The sequence below is a fragment of the Ambystoma mexicanum genome, chromosome 1q, assembly GCF_040938575.1.
Source record: "Ambystoma mexicanum isolate Mex_15411 chromosome 1q, UKY_AmexF1_1, whole genome shotgun sequence".
In the NCBI taxonomy this organism is placed as follows: Eukaryota; Metazoa; Chordata; class Amphibia; order Caudata; family Ambystomatidae; genus Ambystoma; species Ambystoma mexicanum.
This window is the reverse complement of record NC_090922.1, coordinates 449,520,628-449,541,315: the sequence shown is the minus strand read 5'-3', so window position 1 is coordinate 449,541,315 and position 20,688 is coordinate 449,520,628. Positions and strand designations below refer to the sequence as shown.

At 46.8% G+C, this 20,688-nt stretch overlaps 1 protein-coding gene across 1 annotated transcript in view; it reads right to left on the bottom strand.

The window, feature by feature from the left end:
• The window catches only part of OGFOD1 (2-oxoglutarate and iron dependent oxygenase domain containing 1), a 574,156-nt gene that overhangs the window by 110,331 nt on the left and 443,137 nt on the right, over window positions 1–20,688 (bottom strand). The window contains exon 10 of the mRNA XM_069640278.1: window positions 14,685–14,974. Within this exon, the coding sequence (XP_069496379.1) occupies window positions 14,685–14,974 (290 nt within the window). The remainder of the gene's footprint in view (window positions 1–14,684; window positions 14,975–20,688) is intronic.

Genomic DNA, 20,688 nt, shown 5'->3' with positions numbered 1-20,688 from the left:
CCTTGCACAGGAGTCCCATACATTGGAGCAGCATGAATACATAAGCAAACTACAACCTCAGGAGTCGGACTGCCAAGTTTATAGCTTATGAATTTGTGTGCGTTATTTGCAGATGTGCCAGAAGTTTGTGAACTGGGAGAATCTGGAATGGTGAGCACACGGATATGCGCAAGAGGTGGGGACACCACACCAGTCTTGTCCACAGTGGAGCAATGAGAATCCGGGTTAAGCTATCCTTTGTGAATTGTTTGGTAAAACAGAAGCGTTGAGGGAAAAGAGTTTGCAAATGTGTTGCACTTTATTTTAGAAATTGAAAAGGACGTTGATAGGGGCATTTCTGTCACACTATCCCTACTCTAGGTGTGCAGGTACACACGATGGCAGTTCACATCACATTGTCGAGGGGCTCTGTGAAGGCTGGACAGTTTGCATTTGCTTTGGTTGCAAGTAAACCTATTACTCAGATTTTCAGAGCTTGGGCTCATCCAGGAAGTTAGTTCTGTGACAAATCCCAGGGCATTGTCACTGCAACTATAGGGGAAGCCCCTTCTCATGAGGCCAGGGAGGTGAGGCCGCTACCCGATAGTCCCCCTGGCGGTGGTTCTCAGCAGGAGTATCCCATGTGGAGGGAAAACCATCTATGGGATCAGTGACGATTATCATGGGAGAAGGGCGTATGTACACCCTCCATTTCTGTGCCCTTTATCCTCCCTTCCTACTCAATCCTACGTAGCCCCCCCAACTCTGATATTCTTGTGTAGAGTAGTAGACTCCATCCACATAGGACATACTGAGACGAGGGAGACCAATTTATTTATTCATTCATATTTGTTGAGCGCGCAGCAGCCCGGGGGCGTCGTGGCGCTTGTTACAGAGAGTGATCAAAACTTAGTTACACATGAAAAAAACACATACAGGCATGTTTATTGTACAATTGCATAGGACAGTTTGTAAAACATGTAGTAGCAAGCGTTTTAGTTAAAGAGAGAAGTTTTAAGGATTTTTCTAAATGCAGGGAGAGAAGTTTCTGCTCTTAGGGCAGTGGGGAGCGCATTCCAGAGCTTTGGGGCTAGATATGGGAAGCCTATCCCTCCTGCTTTGGCCTTGTTTATTTGCGGTACAGTGAGTTAGTTGGTGTAGCATATTCTGGTAGGCCTAGTAGAGATGGATCTATGGAGTGTGTCTGAAAGATAGGGCAGAGCTGTGCGGTGGATGCATTTATGCATGGTCGTGAGAATCTTGAATGTGATGTGTTCGACTGGGAGCCAGTGAACAGATTGTCTTGCTTGTGAGAAGTGGTCTCTTTTTGGAATGTTTAAGGCTGCTCTTAGTGAATTATTTTGGGTGATTTGAAGTCTGTTTACATTTAAGGAGGTGCCGGCTAGGAGCGCGTTGCAGTAGTCAAGTTTTGCACCTATGGTAGCTCTGGCTGTTGAGACAATTTTCCTTAGTTAAGAATGGTTTAATGGCGTTGATGAATTTAGTACTTAAGGCAGAGGCAGAGACAATAGCGCTGACTTGCTTGTTCATGGACAGTGTAGCATCAATGTGGAGCCCTAGGGTTTTGACTGATAATAGGTCGGGGATGATGCAGTTGTCAATGTTGAAGTTGGAGTAAAGACAGTCTAGCTTGGCTAGAGTGGACTTTTGGCCAAAAATAAGAATCTCAGTTTTGTCCCTGTTGAGGCATAGGCCATTAGAGGCCATCCGAGCTTGGATGGTGGCGTAGATTTGCCTTAGTGCTGTGGCGTCTTTGTGATCAGTGTACCCAGATGGAGTACATGGAAATACTGGGACACCTAAGAACTGCTGAGGAGGAAAGAGCCTAGCGCAGAACCAAGATACACTGTCCAGTCAACACGAATACTATGTGAATAGAAAAAGGGAAGAAAAATGACAATTTGTCTAAGCCCCCACTGGAGGAGCCACGAGAGCGAGTCAGGCGAGAAGTCGGGAATGCCAAGACGGAAGGAGGCTGGTGTAGAGCAAGGCCAGAAGCAGGAGGCTGCTCGCCGAACACCAATAGCCAAGTCCCTGGAGTTTCCACACTTTGGTTGGTCAGTGCGGAAAACAGAAACCGCACGGATCCTCGAAAGAGCTTCCACTGCAGAGCCGCTGTTAGGCACTGTGCAGTGCGCATAGGGACCAATACACACAATTAAGACTACAGGTGGTAATACAAGTTTTACCTTTGGTACAAGCCTGTACTACTATGTGAAAGTGGTAGCAGTAGCGGAGCAGCCAGAGTATATAAGCAGTAGCAGAGATTACACAAAGGGGCCACAATTACTGTGACTCAAGAAAACACTGACTCAAGGTTTCAGGTAAAAAATATAAGTACTTTTATTTTTAAACCGTTTGTTATAAACACAACACTTCTAATAATTCAAAATCACACGTAAAATACACTACAACTAACCAATTCACTGTGGTACACTCTAACTCAAGGTAAGCATCCTATGTTTTAACGGACCGGTGTTGCGAAACAAAAGACGTTACCAGGAATACATTTGGGATCACTTTTTGACAGTAATGACAGTTCGGTCTTACTAAAGAAACGCGTATCCGCAGCAAGAAATGTTACCGGGCCAAAAACACACTCAACACCCGAGTTAACCAGAGAGAGTTGGGGGCAAAAATCATAGGCAATACTTTTGTCAAGGCAGACAGAATCAGAAAACACTCGTTGACAGAAATTCAAGAGTCAATAGGCCGGAGCCAGTGTCAAGTGGAACCGGGTTCCTGTTGTCGAGGATCACACAGTCGGACAGTTCACGATTCACCGTAGTCAGGAGTATGAAGATATTGTCAACAGAGGAAGCAAAAGTTACAAGAAGGAGGGAAGACAAGGGCAAGCATTGGAGATAAAAAAAAAAGGGATTCACCCTAATTCCTCAAGCAGAACACAGTACCTTATTCAATGAAGAGGCTGGTGCCACGGCAGTTGTTCCTGGTAGTTTCCTGCAGACCCATGGTTCCTGGAGATTCCGGATGAAGGAGGACGTCTGGAGGGGTCTACACCAAACAGGGATGAAGCCGGCAGCAGCGACGGTGAATAAAAGGTGCGCTCCTTAAAAACAGGAGAGGCTCTTCAGATGGCTATCTGGACCACTACAGCCGTGTGCAGCGATTTCGACCAAGAAGTGGATCCTCTGGCTGTAGAAGGTGAGCTGGTTATCCCCACCAGGCACAAGGGAAGAAGACTCCAGACTGGATCTTTTCTGGTCATCGAACGGTAGATAGCTCAGGACTGCAGCAGAGCTTCACCGGGACAGGGTAGTTGCAGCAGCCGTCTTCTTCTCCGCTTCTCTTCGGTTCCTTGTAGTTCCAGTGGCGACTCGGACTTCTAGCCCAAGAGACCTCCCCTTTTTGGCGAAAATCCCCCATTCACACAGCCTGGCTGTCAATCACGCAGCAGGGGGGTTGTCCAGCCCGGACAACCACCTCAGCCAATCATGGCACAGTGCGACTTGGGTTTCCTAGGATACCCTGTGCAGGGGGTGACTACACCCCTCCCTCACATTCAGCCCACCTAGACACCCAGGCGCCTAGAAGAGGGCTTCTTGGAAGAAGCACGCCAAAAGACAGTGAACAAAGAAGGCAAACCTGGTTTGCCGCGCAAAGTAAAACACAAGAAAGACTAACAAAATGAAATGGCAAATAAACCCGACTGGAGCCAAAAGAAAAAGTATTTGGTCAAGCGGGTTTAAGTTCAAGGCTAATATAATAGCCTAAAACAATACCACGGTTATATAGTATAATCGCGGTAGAAAAGTTGGGGTAGATACCACTGACACCAGCCAAGTCTAAATGTTAAAAGAGCGAAACAATGCTCTAGGAGGTACAGATAAAAAGGGCTAAGGATTAACCCTTTCCAGTACTCCATGTAAGATGGGGTGTACTGGATCTGTGGTTAAATGACTAAGTAAAGTTAATGGCAACTTTATCCTTTTCTGGGGGACAGTAGTCAGCCCCAGAAAAGGAGTCGGTGGGAAGTCTAAAAGACAACCCTGTGTCACTGCACTGAAGGTGCTGTGTAACACACAAAAGAAGGGGGCTACTGAAGATGCGTACTCCAGAGTCCACAATCACAAAAGTACATGAAATACATATGGCAAAACATGGGTAAGAGTGGGGGAAAAGCTCACACTCTTACCAAGTGAAAAAAAATAACTCCAGAAATCCAGCAAAGCTGCTGGAGGACTTACTAGGTAAGGGAAATTAGCCATTGAATGAGAATTCTCCCTAACAGCCGCCGCAGCACAGAACCTGAAGAGGACTAGAGACTGCGTCGAGGTCCGCATGCACCAAGGGAAGCCGCATACCCGCAGAGAACGAGAAATAGGGTATGCAGGTTACCGGTAAGGTGCGAGGGCCTGTGGAAACCCTTTGAAAGCCCCAAGGGAAGACGAGAAAAAAGGACAAGGATCTGGGACGCATACAAAGTCAGGGAAGCCCTGCGAGAGCCATACAAGTCGGGGAAGCCCCACGAAAGCCATATATGAGGGCTGAGGACCCACATCAACTCAGAGAGGTCCCGAGAAACACGCTGACGAGGGTCTGGGACCCATATCAAGTTGGGGAAGGTAGTCCGAAGGGACCACTGACAGCAATTGATCGCCACCAACAAGTCTGGCAGGATAGCGAACCAGATTTGTTGCTACATTGGTGAACATGAGAAAGGCCAGGGGAAGGGAGTCATTCCCCATATATTTGAGAACTGTGTTTTGAGAATCAGGCAGCTTGAGAAAGGCAAGGGGAAGGAAGACATTTCCTCATTGATTCTTTTATTACCAGTTGCAAGAAGCCAGAAAACGCTAGGGGGGCAGAGGCACCTCCTCTTAACAGTGCAAACTGAAAATAGAACTGAAGAGACTTTCTTTTATACATATTTGACAAATCATCCATCTTGGAGAACATCGGATTTGACACAAGGAGAAGAACTCTTTGTATTCTTATCCAGAAGGGAACATTAAGCTATCAACCAGAAGATGGGTGAAATCCTTCTGGAGCCCGAAAATACCCATTCTTTCCTTAGTTTACTTTAGAGTGTACGGGACGGAAGAACAAGTTACTTACCAACTGGTAACTTTCTTTCGACTGGATGTTTCTCCAACGCATTCACATCTTTGATATGTAATGTCCACAGCCGTGCACTTCGGAAACTAGTTCGGCAGAGGGCGTCCTGCGTCGATGGCATCGGGTCCATGTCCCTCGAGGGCCTCCATCAAGTACAACGTCACAGGATGTAATAAATAGAACGCGCAGCGCCCATAGCCTCAGTTTAAGTTTCTTCCGCCAGAACGTGCGACACCATTCAGATGCCTGCTGGACTGCATTTAGCCTTGCGGAAACAGAAGCTGCAATCGCATAGGAAATTCTCCTGAGGGGCAGGCTGGGAGGGCAATGTGGAATGCGTTGGAGGAACATCCAGTCGAAAGAACGTTATCAGTTGGTAAGTAACTTTTTCTTCTAATGAATTGTGTCCTCCAATGCATTCCACATCTTTGGCAGACTCCCAAAGCAGTGCAAGTAAATGGAGGAGGGAAAAAAATTTAGAATAACCAATTAGATTGCAGAATAAAGAACCGCCTTCCCAAAGGCCATATCCTGACCATGGATTGTATCCAGGGAATAATGTGTTACAAATGTATGGATTGAATCCCAAGTAGCGGCATCACAAATATTCTTAATAGGAACACCCCGGTGGAGGGCGGTGGAAGTAGCCACGCCCCTAGTGGAATGAGCTCTCAACCCTTCAGGAGGGTCTTTACCCGCCAACCGGTAACACTCCGTAATGGTAAGGATAATCCACCTGGACAAGGTCTGTTTGGAAACAGCCTGGCCCAATTGGTGTCCAGCATATCCTACAAAGAGTTGATTGTCGACTCTGACCCTGGACATCTAGAAATGTAAAAGCTAAGAGCTCTCCTAGGATCTAACCGATGGAGACGCTCCTCTTCCTTACCAGGATGAGGAGGAGGGTAGAAAGATAGAAGAACCACCTTTTGACTCAAATGATATTCAGAGACTACCTTAGGTAGAAACGAAGGACATACTCGCAGTACAACCCTGTCCTTGTGAAACACAGTAAAGGGTGGCTTAGCTGAAAGTGCCTGTAATTCACTCACTCTGCGAGCGGAAGTAACCACAACCAAGAACACAGTCTTGAAGGACAGTAATCTCAAAGGACAAGAGTGCAAAGGTTCAAACGGAGCACCCATGAGAAATCTGAAACCCAAATTCAAATCCCAAACCGGCACCTGGAAAGGGGACGGCGGGAATACATTAGTCAGTCCTTTAAGAAACTGAGAAATTAAAGGAATCTTAAAGTAAGAACATTCTTCAGACGAGCGCTTAAAGATAGACAGCGCCGCCAGGTAACCTTTAATGGTACCCACTTGAAGGCAAGAAAGACAAAACCATAGGAATGGAGCACTGAAAAGGATCAACATTGTGATCCCTGCACCAGTTGCAGAACTTACGCCAACAATACAGGGATTTTGTTGCAGGCCGCCTGGCCGAAAGCAACACCTCCATCACGTCATCCGGGAGGTCCCCATCCTTATACCTCAACATTTCAGATACCAAGCGTGAAGGTTGAGAGTCTTGACCTCTGGATGGAGAACCTGACACCCCATTCCCCCGCACCCCTCCTCGTGCGCGAGAGCAGATCCTCTCAGCGGGGAAGATGGCGTGGAGGGCAGATGGAAATTTCCAGAAGGTTTGCGTACCACTCTCTCCTGGCCCAATCCGGAGCAATGAGGATCATGCGGGAACTGAACCTCCGTAACCTCTGCAACACTTGAGGAATGACGGGGACTGGAGGAAACGCGTACAGTAGTGGCAAGGACCACTCCACTACGAACGCGTCCCCTAAGGCTCCTCTTAAGAGGAAATTCCTGCGAGCAGAATCTTTCACACTTCCAGTTGACACTGGTGGCGAAGAAATCCACTTGTGGTGTCCACCAAAGGGCGAAGATCTCCAACAGAACTTCCTGAGCCAGCTCCCACTCGTGAGAGACCGTGCTCTGTCTGCTCAGAGCATCCTCCGCCTCGTTTTCGTCTCCGGCCAGATTAACTGCCGAGATCGAAATTTCCTGCTGGATGGCCCAGAACCAGAGCTGCATCGCCTCTCTGCACAGTGGGAGAGACCCTGCCCCCCCCTTTTTGTTGAGGTAGTGCATGGCCACTGTATTGTCCGTCAGGATCAGGACAGTATTCCCCCGCACAGATGGCAGAAAAGCCTTCAGGGCTAACCTGATGGCTCTCAGCTCCAACAGATTGATATGGAGTCTGGACTCCGACGGAGACCAACGACCGCTGAGTTTCAAATCGTTGGCATGAGCTCCCCATCCCGTGAGGGATGCGTCCGCCACGATCATTATCTCCGGCCAGGGTAGCCAAAATGGAGCACCCTTCATCAGATTGCCTTCGACGGCCCACCACAGAAGATCCTGGGCGACCGAGGGCGGCACCTGAATGGGATCCGACATCCTGCCGGAGGACTGCGACCACTGCATCTTGAGCCCATTGCAGAGATCTCATTCGCAACCTGGCCTCTGGCACCAGTAGAATGCAGGATGCCATGAGGCCGAGCAACCTCAAGAACTCGAACGCTGGGAGAGACTGGGCATGTTGAAACTTGTGCACCATCTGCAGAATGTGATGAACCCTCACCTGGGGAGGCGAACACAGCCCCAGGGATGTGTCAAGCACTGCTCCGATGTACTGGAGCCGCTGGGTAGGTGTCAAGTGGGACTTCTTTAAGTTGAGGGAGAAGCCCATGCTGTGAAGGGAGTGGCAGGTGACTGACAGATTATCCAGGACTTGCTCGGGAGAGTGCGCCCTGATCAACCAATCGTACAGGTTAGGGTAGACGTGAATCCCCCCCTTTCCTGAGATACGCTGCCACCACCACCATGAGCTTGGTGAAGACCCTCACGGCGGAGGTCAATCCGAACAGCAGGACCCAAAACTGAAAATGCGAGTCGCCAACCGCGAACCTCAGGAACTTCTTGTGCTTGGGATGTATCGGCACATGAAAGTAAGCATCCTTGAGGTCAAGAGACACCAACCAGTCCTGAAGTTGAAGGGCCTGGAAGACTTGAGAGAGAGTTAACATCGTTAACTTGTCCTTCCTGAGGAGCTTGTTCAAACCATGCAAGTCCATGATGGGTCTCAATTCCCCGTCTTTTTTCGGGATAAAAAAATTTGGGGAATACCATCCCTTGTTCCTCTCCGCTACAGGCACCAATTCTATGGCGCCTTTCTCCAGCAGGGATTTGATTTCCTGCGCAAGGAGCGGATCCGGACTCTTCAAAGAGAGCTTCCCCGGTGGATTGTCGTGAGGCCTCTGCCGGAAAGGAAGACAGTAGCCATGGGCTATGATCTCCAGAATCCACACATCTGAAGTAATGGCACGCCATTCTACAAGATGCTGCGCCAGCCTTCCCCCAACCGGGGAACCATGGGACATGGACTCATGACTGAGCTGAAGCAGCTGTGGCAGTGCCTGAGGGCAAAGAGGCAACCGCTCGAGCGGCTTTGGCGCTCGAGTACCTTGTTTTCCACCTCTGGTACTCCTACGTTGGCCCCTTTGACTGGCAGCCCCCCTCGATCTACCAAAGGAAGAGTAGTATCAAAAGGAACCTCCCCTCCATTGCTGTCCCCTAGGACGAAAAGGCGGAGGTTGGCGAACTGCAGCGCTCAACGACTTTGCTGCAGCTTTGGAGGTCTGCAACCTCCTAAGGCTCTCGTCAGCCTTGCTGCCAAAAAGATGGTCACCATCAAAGGGCATGTTGAGAAGCCGGGACTGTCCATCAGGAGCAAACCCCAACTTCCGCAACCACGCAAACCTGCGCATCACGGTGCTTGCCGCCATGGACCGGCTGACGCAGTCTGCTATGTCCAGACCCAACTGAACGGATTCACACATGGCATCCTTGCCATCCTGAACGAGGGCAAGAAAACCATCCCGTTCCTCCCCTTCGAGAATATGTTCAGCCGCTAAAGATACACAATTCCACAAAGTGTGAGCAAATCTTTCCAAGGCACAAACAGAGTTGGCTGCCTTTAAAGCCATACACCCAGATGAAAATACTTTCTTTGCCCAACCGTCGAAGCGATTCTCGTCCCCATCAGGAGGGATGGTAGGGTACGCCGCCTGCTTCGCTGGGGCTGTATATCGCCTGCACCACCAAACTTTCCGGAGTGGGGTGCAAAGACAACTAGCTGGGGTCACCACTGGCTGGACGGTATTTTGTCGGCAACGACTTATTCACTGCCGGGAGACTCTCCAGAGTAGTCCAAACCGCCGCCACCCTTCTTTGTAAGGCCATATGAAATGGCAGCACTTGGTCAAGGGTGGACCTTGGTCCAGAATATCTGTCCGGTCATCCTGCAGAAAATCCACAGGTGGAGCAGACCACCGCAAGTACTCCGTCACCCTCGACATGAGACGGCTGTACGAAGACTCAGCGTGTCTACCAGGCTCAGGCCTGCCTAATTCAACCTCCGGGGAGGTGTCGAGACCACAGGCGTCATGCAAGGATCGACGCAGGTCTTCCATCTGGCTATGACCAGACAGCAATTCGTCAGGAACCTCAGGAGGGACAAACCCTTCCACATCTGACCCTTCATTCACCTCTGAGATGTAATCCAAAGGCTGGAATAAATCCCTGGATGAGGGCACAGAAAAAGGCTCAAACACAGGCCTCACCGACTTACACAGTGCCCTCCTCAGGGTTTCCACCAGTCTCCGGGGCACCTCCGGTAAAGCCTCCTCAAAAGACGTTGAGAGCGGCAACAGAATCGGCATCAACGTCGAGCGATGCGCTGACGTCTTCGACAACGGCTTCTAGGCCGGAGCCCCGAGCGTGTCCTTCGACCTCCTCGGAGCCGACAACTTCCTCGGAGCCGTAGCCTCGAGAGAGTCCCGCGACGGACATGGCGCCGATGTCTTCTTAGAAGACCTCACAGGCTCCAACGGTCTCAAGGGCGTCGAGGACCGGGACCTGGAGCGGGCACGGCTAGAGCGATCCACCTTGTCCGATCGGGACCTAATGGCTCCCGATGATCGCGCCGACCACCCGAGCATGAAGGCGTGCGAGCGGTGGCCCTAGCACGTTCTTTGCCGGCTTCTCTCGAAGGAGCAGACGGAACAGATCCCTGCGATTCGAAAATCGCCATCATTTTGTTTGTTTGTTTTTTTATTTGTTTATTACATTTATAATGTGCACCAGACCCGGGAGTAGCAGGGTGAAGCAAGGATATGCGAAGCTTACAAAAGTTACATAATGTACAGGGCATATATGAATAGACACATTATACAGGCAGATAATACAAAATAGAATATACAAGTCAGATTAGTCAAATTACACAGAGAGGTAGAGTTATTTACATCTTAGGAAGTAGTGATGTGCAAATTTACAATCAAACGGCAGTCGTGCTAAGGCGTCTTAGTTTCCAAGGAGACTAATTCTCAGTTAAATTAAGGTGGGTGATGAGGTTCTTTCTGAAGACAGAATTGGGTAGGTCAGCTCTCAGCTGATGAGGCAGGGAGTTCCAAAATTTAGCGGCCTTCACAGGGAAGCTATTGCCGCTGATCTTGGAAGATTTGAATGTGGGTACTACCAGATAATTAGTGTTGATAGTTCTAGAGGGTCTACTGGAAGTTCTTTTTGGACAGTCTGTCGATAAGGTAGCTCGGTGCGACATTGTGTAATGCTTTATATGTCAGGGAGGCGATTTTTAGCTGTATTTTGTAAAGGGTGGATAACCATTTGTGATGTCGTCTGATTGCAGAGATATGCACTCGTTTGTTGATGCCTAGTGCAGCTCTGATGGTATTATTCTGTAGTATTCTGAGTTTTTGGATAGTGGTTTTGTTGGCGCTACTGTATAGGGCGTTACAGTAGTCTAGTCTTGACAGAATGAATGCTCTGGCCAGTATAAGGCAGCTGTCATTAGAAAGGAAGGGCCTACCTGCTCTAATCAAGGTCATACAGCCGCTCTCTCAAAAGACCCAATCAGGGTATAGAAGTAATGTAAACTCTCCAAAGCTTGGTAGATTCCAAAGTAAAATGTTTGCATATTCAAAAATGATGATGATAATAAGAGTTCAGTGATTTTTCATAAAGGCTTTTATCAGCAAATGATTTTGTGAAAAAAAATAATGCGTCTCTTGGTGTGAGGCGTCACTAATATCTTCTTAGTGAGGAAGAAAAAAGCCACTAGCATTTTACATCAGACCAAAACATTTTTTGCCAATGCATTTCGGATTTACAAATCCTTCGTCAGGGCAAGTCTGTAATTAACATGTACGATTTCATAACATCCAAAAGACAGTGTATCACAATGTACATTCACATAAAAAATGTAAATAACATGTAAATAACATACCAATCATTGTAGTAGTAGTAGAAGAAGAAGCCGAAATTGATCGATACATAAAAGATAAAATAGAAAAAGAAAAAGAACGAGCAATAAGAAGTCTGTTAGTAATGAGGTTGGCGGTGACAAGAGATGCAACACGCATTTACCTGAGAAAATGGCAGAATGCTTGCATGGGAAGTGGCTTAGTGAACCAGAACCATGAGGTGGGCAGAAAACTGCCCAGACAAAATCAGCGCCGAGGCGCAGATAGGCTGCAATGTAAGAAAGACATTGTAAGAAACCTGGGTGGGATCCGTGTGGACAGTACGTGTCATAGCTTCCGGGGGGCTTACCATAAGGACAGCGAGGAGACGGACTGTTCCTCTCGCTTGCCGGCGTGTAACTGCGTTGTTCGCATCGGAGCGTTGCCCAGACAACGCTCCTTTAATAAACCACGTGACCGCGGCCTGGCGGGGGGCGTGGTCTGGGACAAATGACTGCATATGGGTTTCTGAGCAACTGTACAGAGCTATAAACTAATTATTAGCCTTGATGGGAATATGTCAATAATTATGGAAACAAAATAATATAATGTAAAAAACGAGGAAAGTAAAAAGGATAGAGATAAAAGAAATACTCAAACGAAGGAAAAAATCATAAGTGGACAACTTATAACAGGAGTGGAAAAAAGTGAAAGATACTAACAAGGAGAGAGTCATAAAAGGGAAATAGTGAATACAAAAGAGCCCAAAGGAATGCTGGGCTGCTTGAAGGAAGTTGCAAAGTAAGCACATGGTAATAAAAGCAGCACAGCTGTGGTGATTACCCGTTATAGATGTGGAATACGTCGGAAGACACAATCCCTTCAAAAGGGATGTTTGGCTGTCAAATAAGGACAGCCAGGTCCCCAGTATGAACTGGTTCTTTTGAGGCACTCTGGCAGACAAAGCACAGGGGGTGGAAAACTCCTCCCCCGCTTCCTGCCTGCCAGACACTCTGGAGCCTAGGCAGTGACAATCAAGGGATCCCGTCAAAGGCAGCACACACACACACACACACACACACACACACACACCAGCCTCTGCCTCCCAGAATGGTAGAAGGGCTAACAAAAAACAACCACGCTAGTAATGGCGAAAAAAGATGGGAGGCCCCAAGTTGGTACTTGGGTGCCCCTATTGTGCAATACTGAGGCTATGGACATAGCGTTCATTATAAAAATTACACAATAATTGGTAGAACACGCCCACTAACACCAGCCACAGCTAGGATATTGTCTATGTGACTGAAACGTCACAGGAGCAGAGAGAAGGGGGATACTATCCCTTTAGCATTCCACATAGGGTGGTGTGTGCCTCTATCCTTAAGAACTGTAGTTACTTGAGGATAAGAACATGAATCTCAAAGGAGGACCCTAAGTGTCGACAGCAACACTGTCCATAAGGAGCTGTGTGCTGCAATTGTAAAATACAGATGCCTTTAAGAGCTATAAAGCAGAATAGACTCCATAGTACAGGTAGAATACAAAAAATAGAGCTCCAAAAGACAGAGCCCATAAGAATGAATGAGTGGAAAAAGGCCCCACACATTCAGGATTAAAGAGAAAGGTCCAGAAGCCCAGCAAGAAGTGCTGGGAGAGGAGGGTGAAGCATACAAATGATGAATCTCTCGAACACACTAATCTAATTTGAATGATAGTAGGCACCATTCTTGGCATTAGACCCGCTTATCTATCCTGGATGCTTTGACACACGCATAGCTCAGTAAGACATGTGCCTAGTTTCAGTTTACATACAATTTGCTCTCCAGTTCATTACAAGGGAAGGCACGTCGTACAGACAGTTTGTACAACAAGCTGTCTTCACCTGCATTTTCAGCCTACTTGCAACAACGGAAGCAGTGTAGGACCATTCCTTTGCTCGTCCTTGGAAGAAAGCTTGTTGCTGCTTGACAGTGGTGACTCCCCACTGCAGTCCGTCTTCTTTGCGTCCTACTGGAGTCCTGAGGTTGCCTTCACCTCAGAAGTCTTCATCTTTTTTATTTCTTTGGGTGTTGAGCTGGAAGTTGTGTAGAAATGATTCCTAAGCACCGTGACCGAAAACTAAACCTTGTGTCCGAAAGTGACCCTGCACCCATAACCACTGGGCCTTCCTCGACCCCACCAAGCACAGAGTATTGTGTCCCCAGCAGATTCAGGAACTCGGAAGTGGTCTCTGGAGAAATCAGTCAGAGGGGTATGTCAAAATACCTGTTCCTTTACCCCCCTGTTTTCCATATGGTTACATGGGCGTCAAGTCCTACTCCTAAGTTACTGTTTCCTGACTTTGGTCGGTAGAGGCCTGGTCAAGGATCCCTTCCTAGGCCTATCATAGTGACTGGAATGTGTCGGTTTCCTTAACTAACTTTATTTACCTTTTCTGACTTTGTTCATAACCACTGGAATCATCCAAATCTTTTTATCAACCTACCTGTGAAGTATAACTTTGGAACTGATGACTTTAGGGCCCTAGGTTGTACACCTCGTTAGGGGAGATATTGTAAGGGTTTTTGCTGAATTTAATGCATGTAGGTATTATCAGTTTTTCACTGGGTATTGAAGTATAGGATTTCTTTCTCCTCCTAAGGTTGAATTTATATATTTGCCTTACAGTAAGTGTGTGGCAGTATTCTATTAGAGGTTTTATTTGCTTAGTGTGCATTTTAAAGGCCTAATTATTGTATACCGGTTTACTTACCAGTCTAACTTGAATTATTGGTGTTGTTCTGTGTGGACCCATTGTAACCATAGACCACCGAATAGCCCTCTTGAGACTAAGTCTTGCCGCTCTGCTACCTTACCTTGAGTGGGGTTGGCTAGCCCTCAGTCTCTCTGCTCACCATAATAGCTGGCCTCCCAAAATACACCCCAAAAGTTGATTTGAAAATCTTAACAGAGACCTACACAAATGGATTTGTGTTGTGGCATAAATGTTTTAAAATCAATTCGCATTTTATTGTTCAGAGCCGTTGTTGCGGTCCTACAAAGGCATCAACTCATTTTTGTTAGGCATGAAAGGAAAGCTTTAAAGGAAGACATTTTACCTACTCATGCTGGAATATAATGCACTGTTTCAGGATTTGCATACAATAGAAGTCACTGACCAGTTTACACTGTAGATTTGAAATTACAGTGTAACAGGGAGGAGAGACCCCAAAAGGTTCTAAGAGGAAGAGAAGACTTTGATCCGTCAATCGATGGCAGATTATTTTTTATCTTGCACTGCATCGGCTACACACAGATAAATGGGTCATTTTAACACATTACCTACTTTCTCCAATTTCATCCGTAGGCGTAGGTAGATCACATTGACTGGCATGATTTTTTATTTCTCCTTTTGGATTTGAAGAGCTTGGGCCAGCCAAATCTTCCATTTTTCCCCTCATCGAAGGACCTGCCTCCAAAGCTTCCTCATCCTCATCATCACTATCTGATGAAGCCAAAAAATGTAGCTTCAGGCCAGTCAAATTCGAAAGCAACAAAAACATTGCCTCAGAGCGCAGCAACTCCAGACATCTCTTTAATATTTCTGGCACATTATCTTCTGCCTGTTCATAACATCTGCAACAAACAAGCAGCACAATTATCACAATGAAACAGCAAACTAAGAAAACATAGTACCAGTAATTGCAGCCTTTTTAACCCAACAAAAACGTCCACCACGAGAATAAAAATAATCAAAAGCACACATTTTGAATAACTGAGAATATGGCACTTGAAAAGGGATTATTAAAGGATCCTTAGGATCTTTTTAAACCTCACTTAACACTGTAGTTCATTTTTCATATGTGCTGCCGTCGTACTTAATAGGCCTATGAGGGCAGTGGTAGTGTTTTAACCCCTTTTATGGGCCGAGTCGAGTCCCTTATCCTAGAATCAATCTGTGCAGGCTGTGTTTTATTTTCTTTTTAAAGATTAATGGCACTACATCGTCACCATTTTCTACTGTGAGGTAATTATAGTCCCTTTGTTCTGAGTAGTAGCCAAAATGGCAACCTTATTTTTCTTAATACCTACACACCAAAACACTGACTTTGTTGGTTGAGTTCAAAATGAGCAGCAGGAATTACCCTTTGTGGTAATTCACCTTTCTGGGTTCCAGACAGAGCTCTCAAAGGACATTGTACGAATGGGATCCAGTTTGAGCTATTTAGGATCCGCAAGACACTAATCCACACCGTTAGTGAAGCTTTCCAAAGGTCCCACTTTAAGGTAAGAGTTTAGTAAGCTATCCCAGTGGTTTGTAGATCCCCCAACTCTTAATATCAGTATGTACTTCTCGGAGACCTTGGCAGAGTGGCAGAGCAGACAGACTTATCTTAAGAGGAAGATGTCAGCTGCAGGTAAGTACACTGAATCTAGTTAGTAATGCACATCAAAAGGAACACTTAGACATACACTTAATTAAAATATAGATCATATTTACACAAGAGACACTTTTAAATACATAGCACAATAAACCAACACACATAGGTATACTTTAAAATACTTTCAAAAGGTCACTTGTTAGTTGGTAGTTGCTGAACACGCACAATTGTTACAGGAATTAAACAGGTCTACTTTACTATGGTAATAACGCACACCCACAAAGTAATACAGTAATTGCATTTAGTCAGCATACACATATAAGATAGTGATTTTTGGGAAGGAAAACAGTTGGTTAGTATTATCCTAGCAGAGCTTCAGGTTCTAGAGGCAGTTTAAAGTCCAAAACGCAAACCTAGCTAAAAGGAAATTTGGAGAGGCTTAAAGCCTTGAAAAGCAGCATGAGTCAAAAGGTTCCTGTGAATACTTCCTATTCTCTAGACAAGAAGATACAAGACGACTTAACCAACGTTGGAGACCCCGTGAAAGGACTCGCTTAAAGGGACACAAGCAGCAGCTTCAGTCGGCGGTAACAGGGGGTGCCCTCGACACCTATATGTGCTTTCCAACGCTCTCAAGCAACTTTCTGGAATAAGGTAAGCAATACTTTTTCCCCCACGGTACCTTAGGTTTGAAGAAAACGTTTGTGGTAGATGCTCTGCGATGTTGCAACGCTGCACCAGACCTCCGGATTCCTTGGACTGATGACGAAAGGCAGCACAATGGACGGTATCTTTCAGCGGCAGTCTCGAGGGAGGACCTTTGGCACGGCTTTCATCAACTATTTTGTTCACACTGGGGTTTTGGCGCCTTTTCTGCAGCACCAACAGGACGAGATTCGCCCGGTCAATCGTCTTTTGGTTCCTGCAGTCCCACTCTGTTGAGGGGGTCTGGACGAGTTGGATTGTGTCCCTGGAGTGTCCTTGAAGGCTCAGCAAACACTTGGGCGGCAGGCCTCCTGGTACTGGGGTTCTGCATGCTCTGGAAACTCACAGGACCTCGGGAGACAGCAAAATTCAAAGTTCATCTTGGGACTGGTTGTTCCAACCAGTCAAAAGTAAGGAGTCATACTCTTCATGTGTTCCACTATCGCACAGAAAACGGGATCAGGACAGCAGTGGACACTTCACGTGATGAAAAGGGTCCGCAGGCGTCTCTGGTTGTCTTCCTCTTCGATTACTTCAGCTTCTAGTGTTCGACTTGCTTTTCTCTCCAGGAGCCTCATCTTTTATACATTTCCAGCACTCAATCCTTTGCAATCTTCCTCAGCAGTTTACAGAAAGGGGCGATTGGCTGTCCATTCAGGAGAGCCAGACCCCCCCAGTGGGAGCGGGTCCCATTCAGGCTCTCTGGCAGACAAAGGACAGGGGGGTGGAAAACTCCTCCCTCTCTTCCTGCCTGCCAGACACTCTGGAGCCTCTACAGGGACACTGCAGGGTTCCTGACAAAGGCAAAACACACACACAGGGCTTGCTCCCCCTCCCAGAATGGTAGAAGAGCTAACAAAGAACAACCACACAAGGTTATGGACATAGCCTGCAGTAGAAAAATGACAACTGTTGGTAGAACACGTCCACTGCCACCGGCCATAACTAGGAGATTGTCTATGTCACTAAAAAGTCACAGGAGCAGAGAGAAGGGGGATACTAGGTATCCCTTTGGCACTCCACATAAGGTAGGGGTGTGTCAATCTGTCAGACTATAAAGTTTTAGGATAGCAAGTATCTGTCTATCGCTAAGAGCTATAGTTACTCTAGGATAAAGAAAAGAAACTCAAAGGAGGACCCTAAGGGTCGACAGCAACTCTGCCCGTAGTGGGCGGTGTGCTGCAATAGCAAAATACAGATGTCTAAGTGTTTATGGAGGAAAGTAGACTCCATAGGATAGGTGCAATACAAAGAATAGAGTTCCAAAAGACAGAGCCCATAAGAATGGATGAGTGGACAAAGGCTCCACTCATTCAGGATTTCAGAAAAAGGTCCAGAAGTCCAGCAAAATGTGCTGGGGGTCTCGCTAGCAGAGGGGATGAAGCATAACAATGAAAAATCTCCCTAACGCACACATCCGTGGCAACGTATGTTGTCACAAATGAAAGTTGGCAGTCCATCTAGGATTAGATGGGTTTAAACATTTTAAATGATGCATCAGAAGAGATTGGAGAGCTGTGGTATCTCCCAGCCCTGAAATGTTTTAGATCTGGCTGGGCTTCAGAGACATTTTTCATTCGACCACAGGACCGAATGTGTAGGAAGTAGTGCGATCCACGAAGAATGCAGAGGACCATTGGATGCGGTCATGTAGCCATCCTGAGGGCTAAAGTCTATCTCAGTGAAACCAGGGGAATGTTAGGCAAGATTGTATGCAGTACCCTGTGGGAGACTGCACCAGCCCTGTCCTCTTGGCAATAGTTAACCCACCCTTTGGCATAAGTCTGCACTACACAAGTTGGTAGAGTGACTGAGCAGCCAGGCTTATTTCAAGAGGGGTCAATGTGAGCTGTAGGGTTGCAACAGAGTTTCACAGTGACAAGTATCCAAATAACACTTACACTCAAGGTTTCTTGATTAAACAATATTTATTAATTTAACAGTCAGTTTGAAAAAGCCTTCTTTAGAAGGGAGTAAACATGTACCACTTAAATATACTTCAAAATACACACTCTCAGTTTCAATAAATCAGTAGATACCCTTTTGGGATGGCACACAGACACAACCTACACCCTGAGGTGACTTCAACAACTAGGGCACTGTGGACATTGATATATCACTGGTACATTTAGAGGAATACGGAGTTTGATGTCAAAAGGAAAAGGTTAGGGAAGGAAACAATGGTTAACATGTTTCTCAAACAGGTAAGCACTTTTGAACCCCCCAATGCAATGTAGATTAACCCTTTCCCAGCTATACAAGTAAAGAATGTATGACATTTTTGAGGGACAGATCAAAACACAAAGTCATAAGTTAGAAGAATCTTCAGGGAGCCAGGACAGCCAATGTCAACTGAGAAATGTCTAGGGGAGTGGAGGCACTTCTTGAAGGTAAGTAAAAAGTCTTGCACAATGTTAGAGAGCTTTGTAGAAAATTAAATCACTGTTGGGCCACACGCTGGGAGGCTTGTGGTGGGCAAAGCTGCAAGCAACTCTGCAAAAGGCAGCAAATGCAAGTCTCAACTGAGAGCAAGGAAGCTACACAACAATAGGTAAGTACCCCTTAGTTCACAGTACCTTAGGTCTGAAGAAATTGGTTCCAGCTGGCTTCTGTTCCTGTTGTAGTATGGCAGATCCTATTCTTCCTGGGTCTCAGTCGTGGGGACAAGAGGGAGGACGTCTGGGGACTCCTGCACTACGATTTGAAGTTCAGCGGCAGCAATGGGCAAAGTTCAGATCAGCGGCACTTCGCGGTTTCAGTTTCTCGCAAATAGCACCACTGTCGTTTCATGGACACCTTGTGAACTTTCCTCTCTTCTGGGGTACATCACTCTGTTGAGGCGGCTCAGGCTTGCTCAGCCCTGCTTCGAGGGAGTCCAGAGGATCTTCCTGGAGCTCGGGTCCAGCTTAAAGACGATGCACTCGATTCTGCTGTTCCTGTCCCTGGCACTCGGTTCCTGCAGCAGCAATAGAAGTACAGCCAGCAAAGAGGATTTCCAGATGAGTTTGTCTTGGGGTCGATTGGTCCCACCAACCCAAGGGGAGTAGTCGTCCTTTGCAGGGCTTCTCTAGTCAAGGCGAATTCAGAGCTTGAGCACTGCAGCAGGGCTTCACCGGGCAAACCAACGGTCCAGGAGTTGCAGCAAGCGTCTCTTCCAAGTTCTTCTTCGGATTCCTTCGTCCAGTGGTCGAGCCTGCCTTCCTTGCAAAAGACCTTGCCTTTAATGCAAGTCTCTCCCATTCATTCGCAGCCTAGCTGTCATTCACACAGCAGGGTGGCTGTCCTACAAGGGCAGCCAGCCGGCCGGCCAATCGGCTTTGGGTGCATTCCTGTAACCAAGGAGACTAAGCACAGGAAGTTTCGGGAACCTCCCTCGCTTCCTGCCCTGCCAGACACACTGGAGCTAGAGGCGGGCCTTCAGCAGTGAACCCCGCTAAAAACAAGACGAACAAAGGGACCAAACCTGGTTTGGCATGCAGAGTAAATCTCAAGAAGAACCTTTACAACAAGAAATGGCGAAAATAGACGAGTGGGCCATTTTGACAAAATGGGCACCCATGGGTGCTATACTGCAGCTGCGAACGCAGCCAGTGGTAAAAACACATAATGGTAGGAAAATGTAAACCACTGCCACCAGCCATTTATTGTAGAAATGTAACATAAAAATGTTACATGAGAAGGTATACAAAGGGGATACTAAGTAACTCCTCCAGCACTCTATGTAAGATAGGGTGTGCTGGGTCTACAAAGTTACAAAAGGTAAGTAAAGTCAATTTCACTTTACTGCTCTTGGAAACAGTAGTTTAGCCAAGAGAAGGTATTTAAACATTTGGGAAATCAGAAAGACTTCCCTATGCCACTGCACTGAAGGTGCTGTGTATCACAATGTAAAAAGATGATGCCTATCGAGTTTGTCAGACTCCACAACCAAAAGAAACAGTGTTCAAATCAAAGAAAAATACACAAGAGAGTGGGAAAAAGGTCTTCCTCTTTCCAGGATAACAATTAAATGTCCTAACGTCCAGCAAGAAAGCTGGGGGGCTCTAAGGTAGAAGGGAATTAGCACATTTCTGAGAATTCTCCCTAACAGGAAACGCCTCATAGGTGATGCCCTCCTGTGAACTGGCAAGGAGTGTTGGTGCACAGTCCTCAACAGCTTACTTGGGCTCCCCTGTATCATCTTTGAACATGATCCTCTCATGTGCTCCTGCTCGCCCCAATTGCTGTCTCTGTTGTTGGGCATCTAGACTTCCACTACAGCTG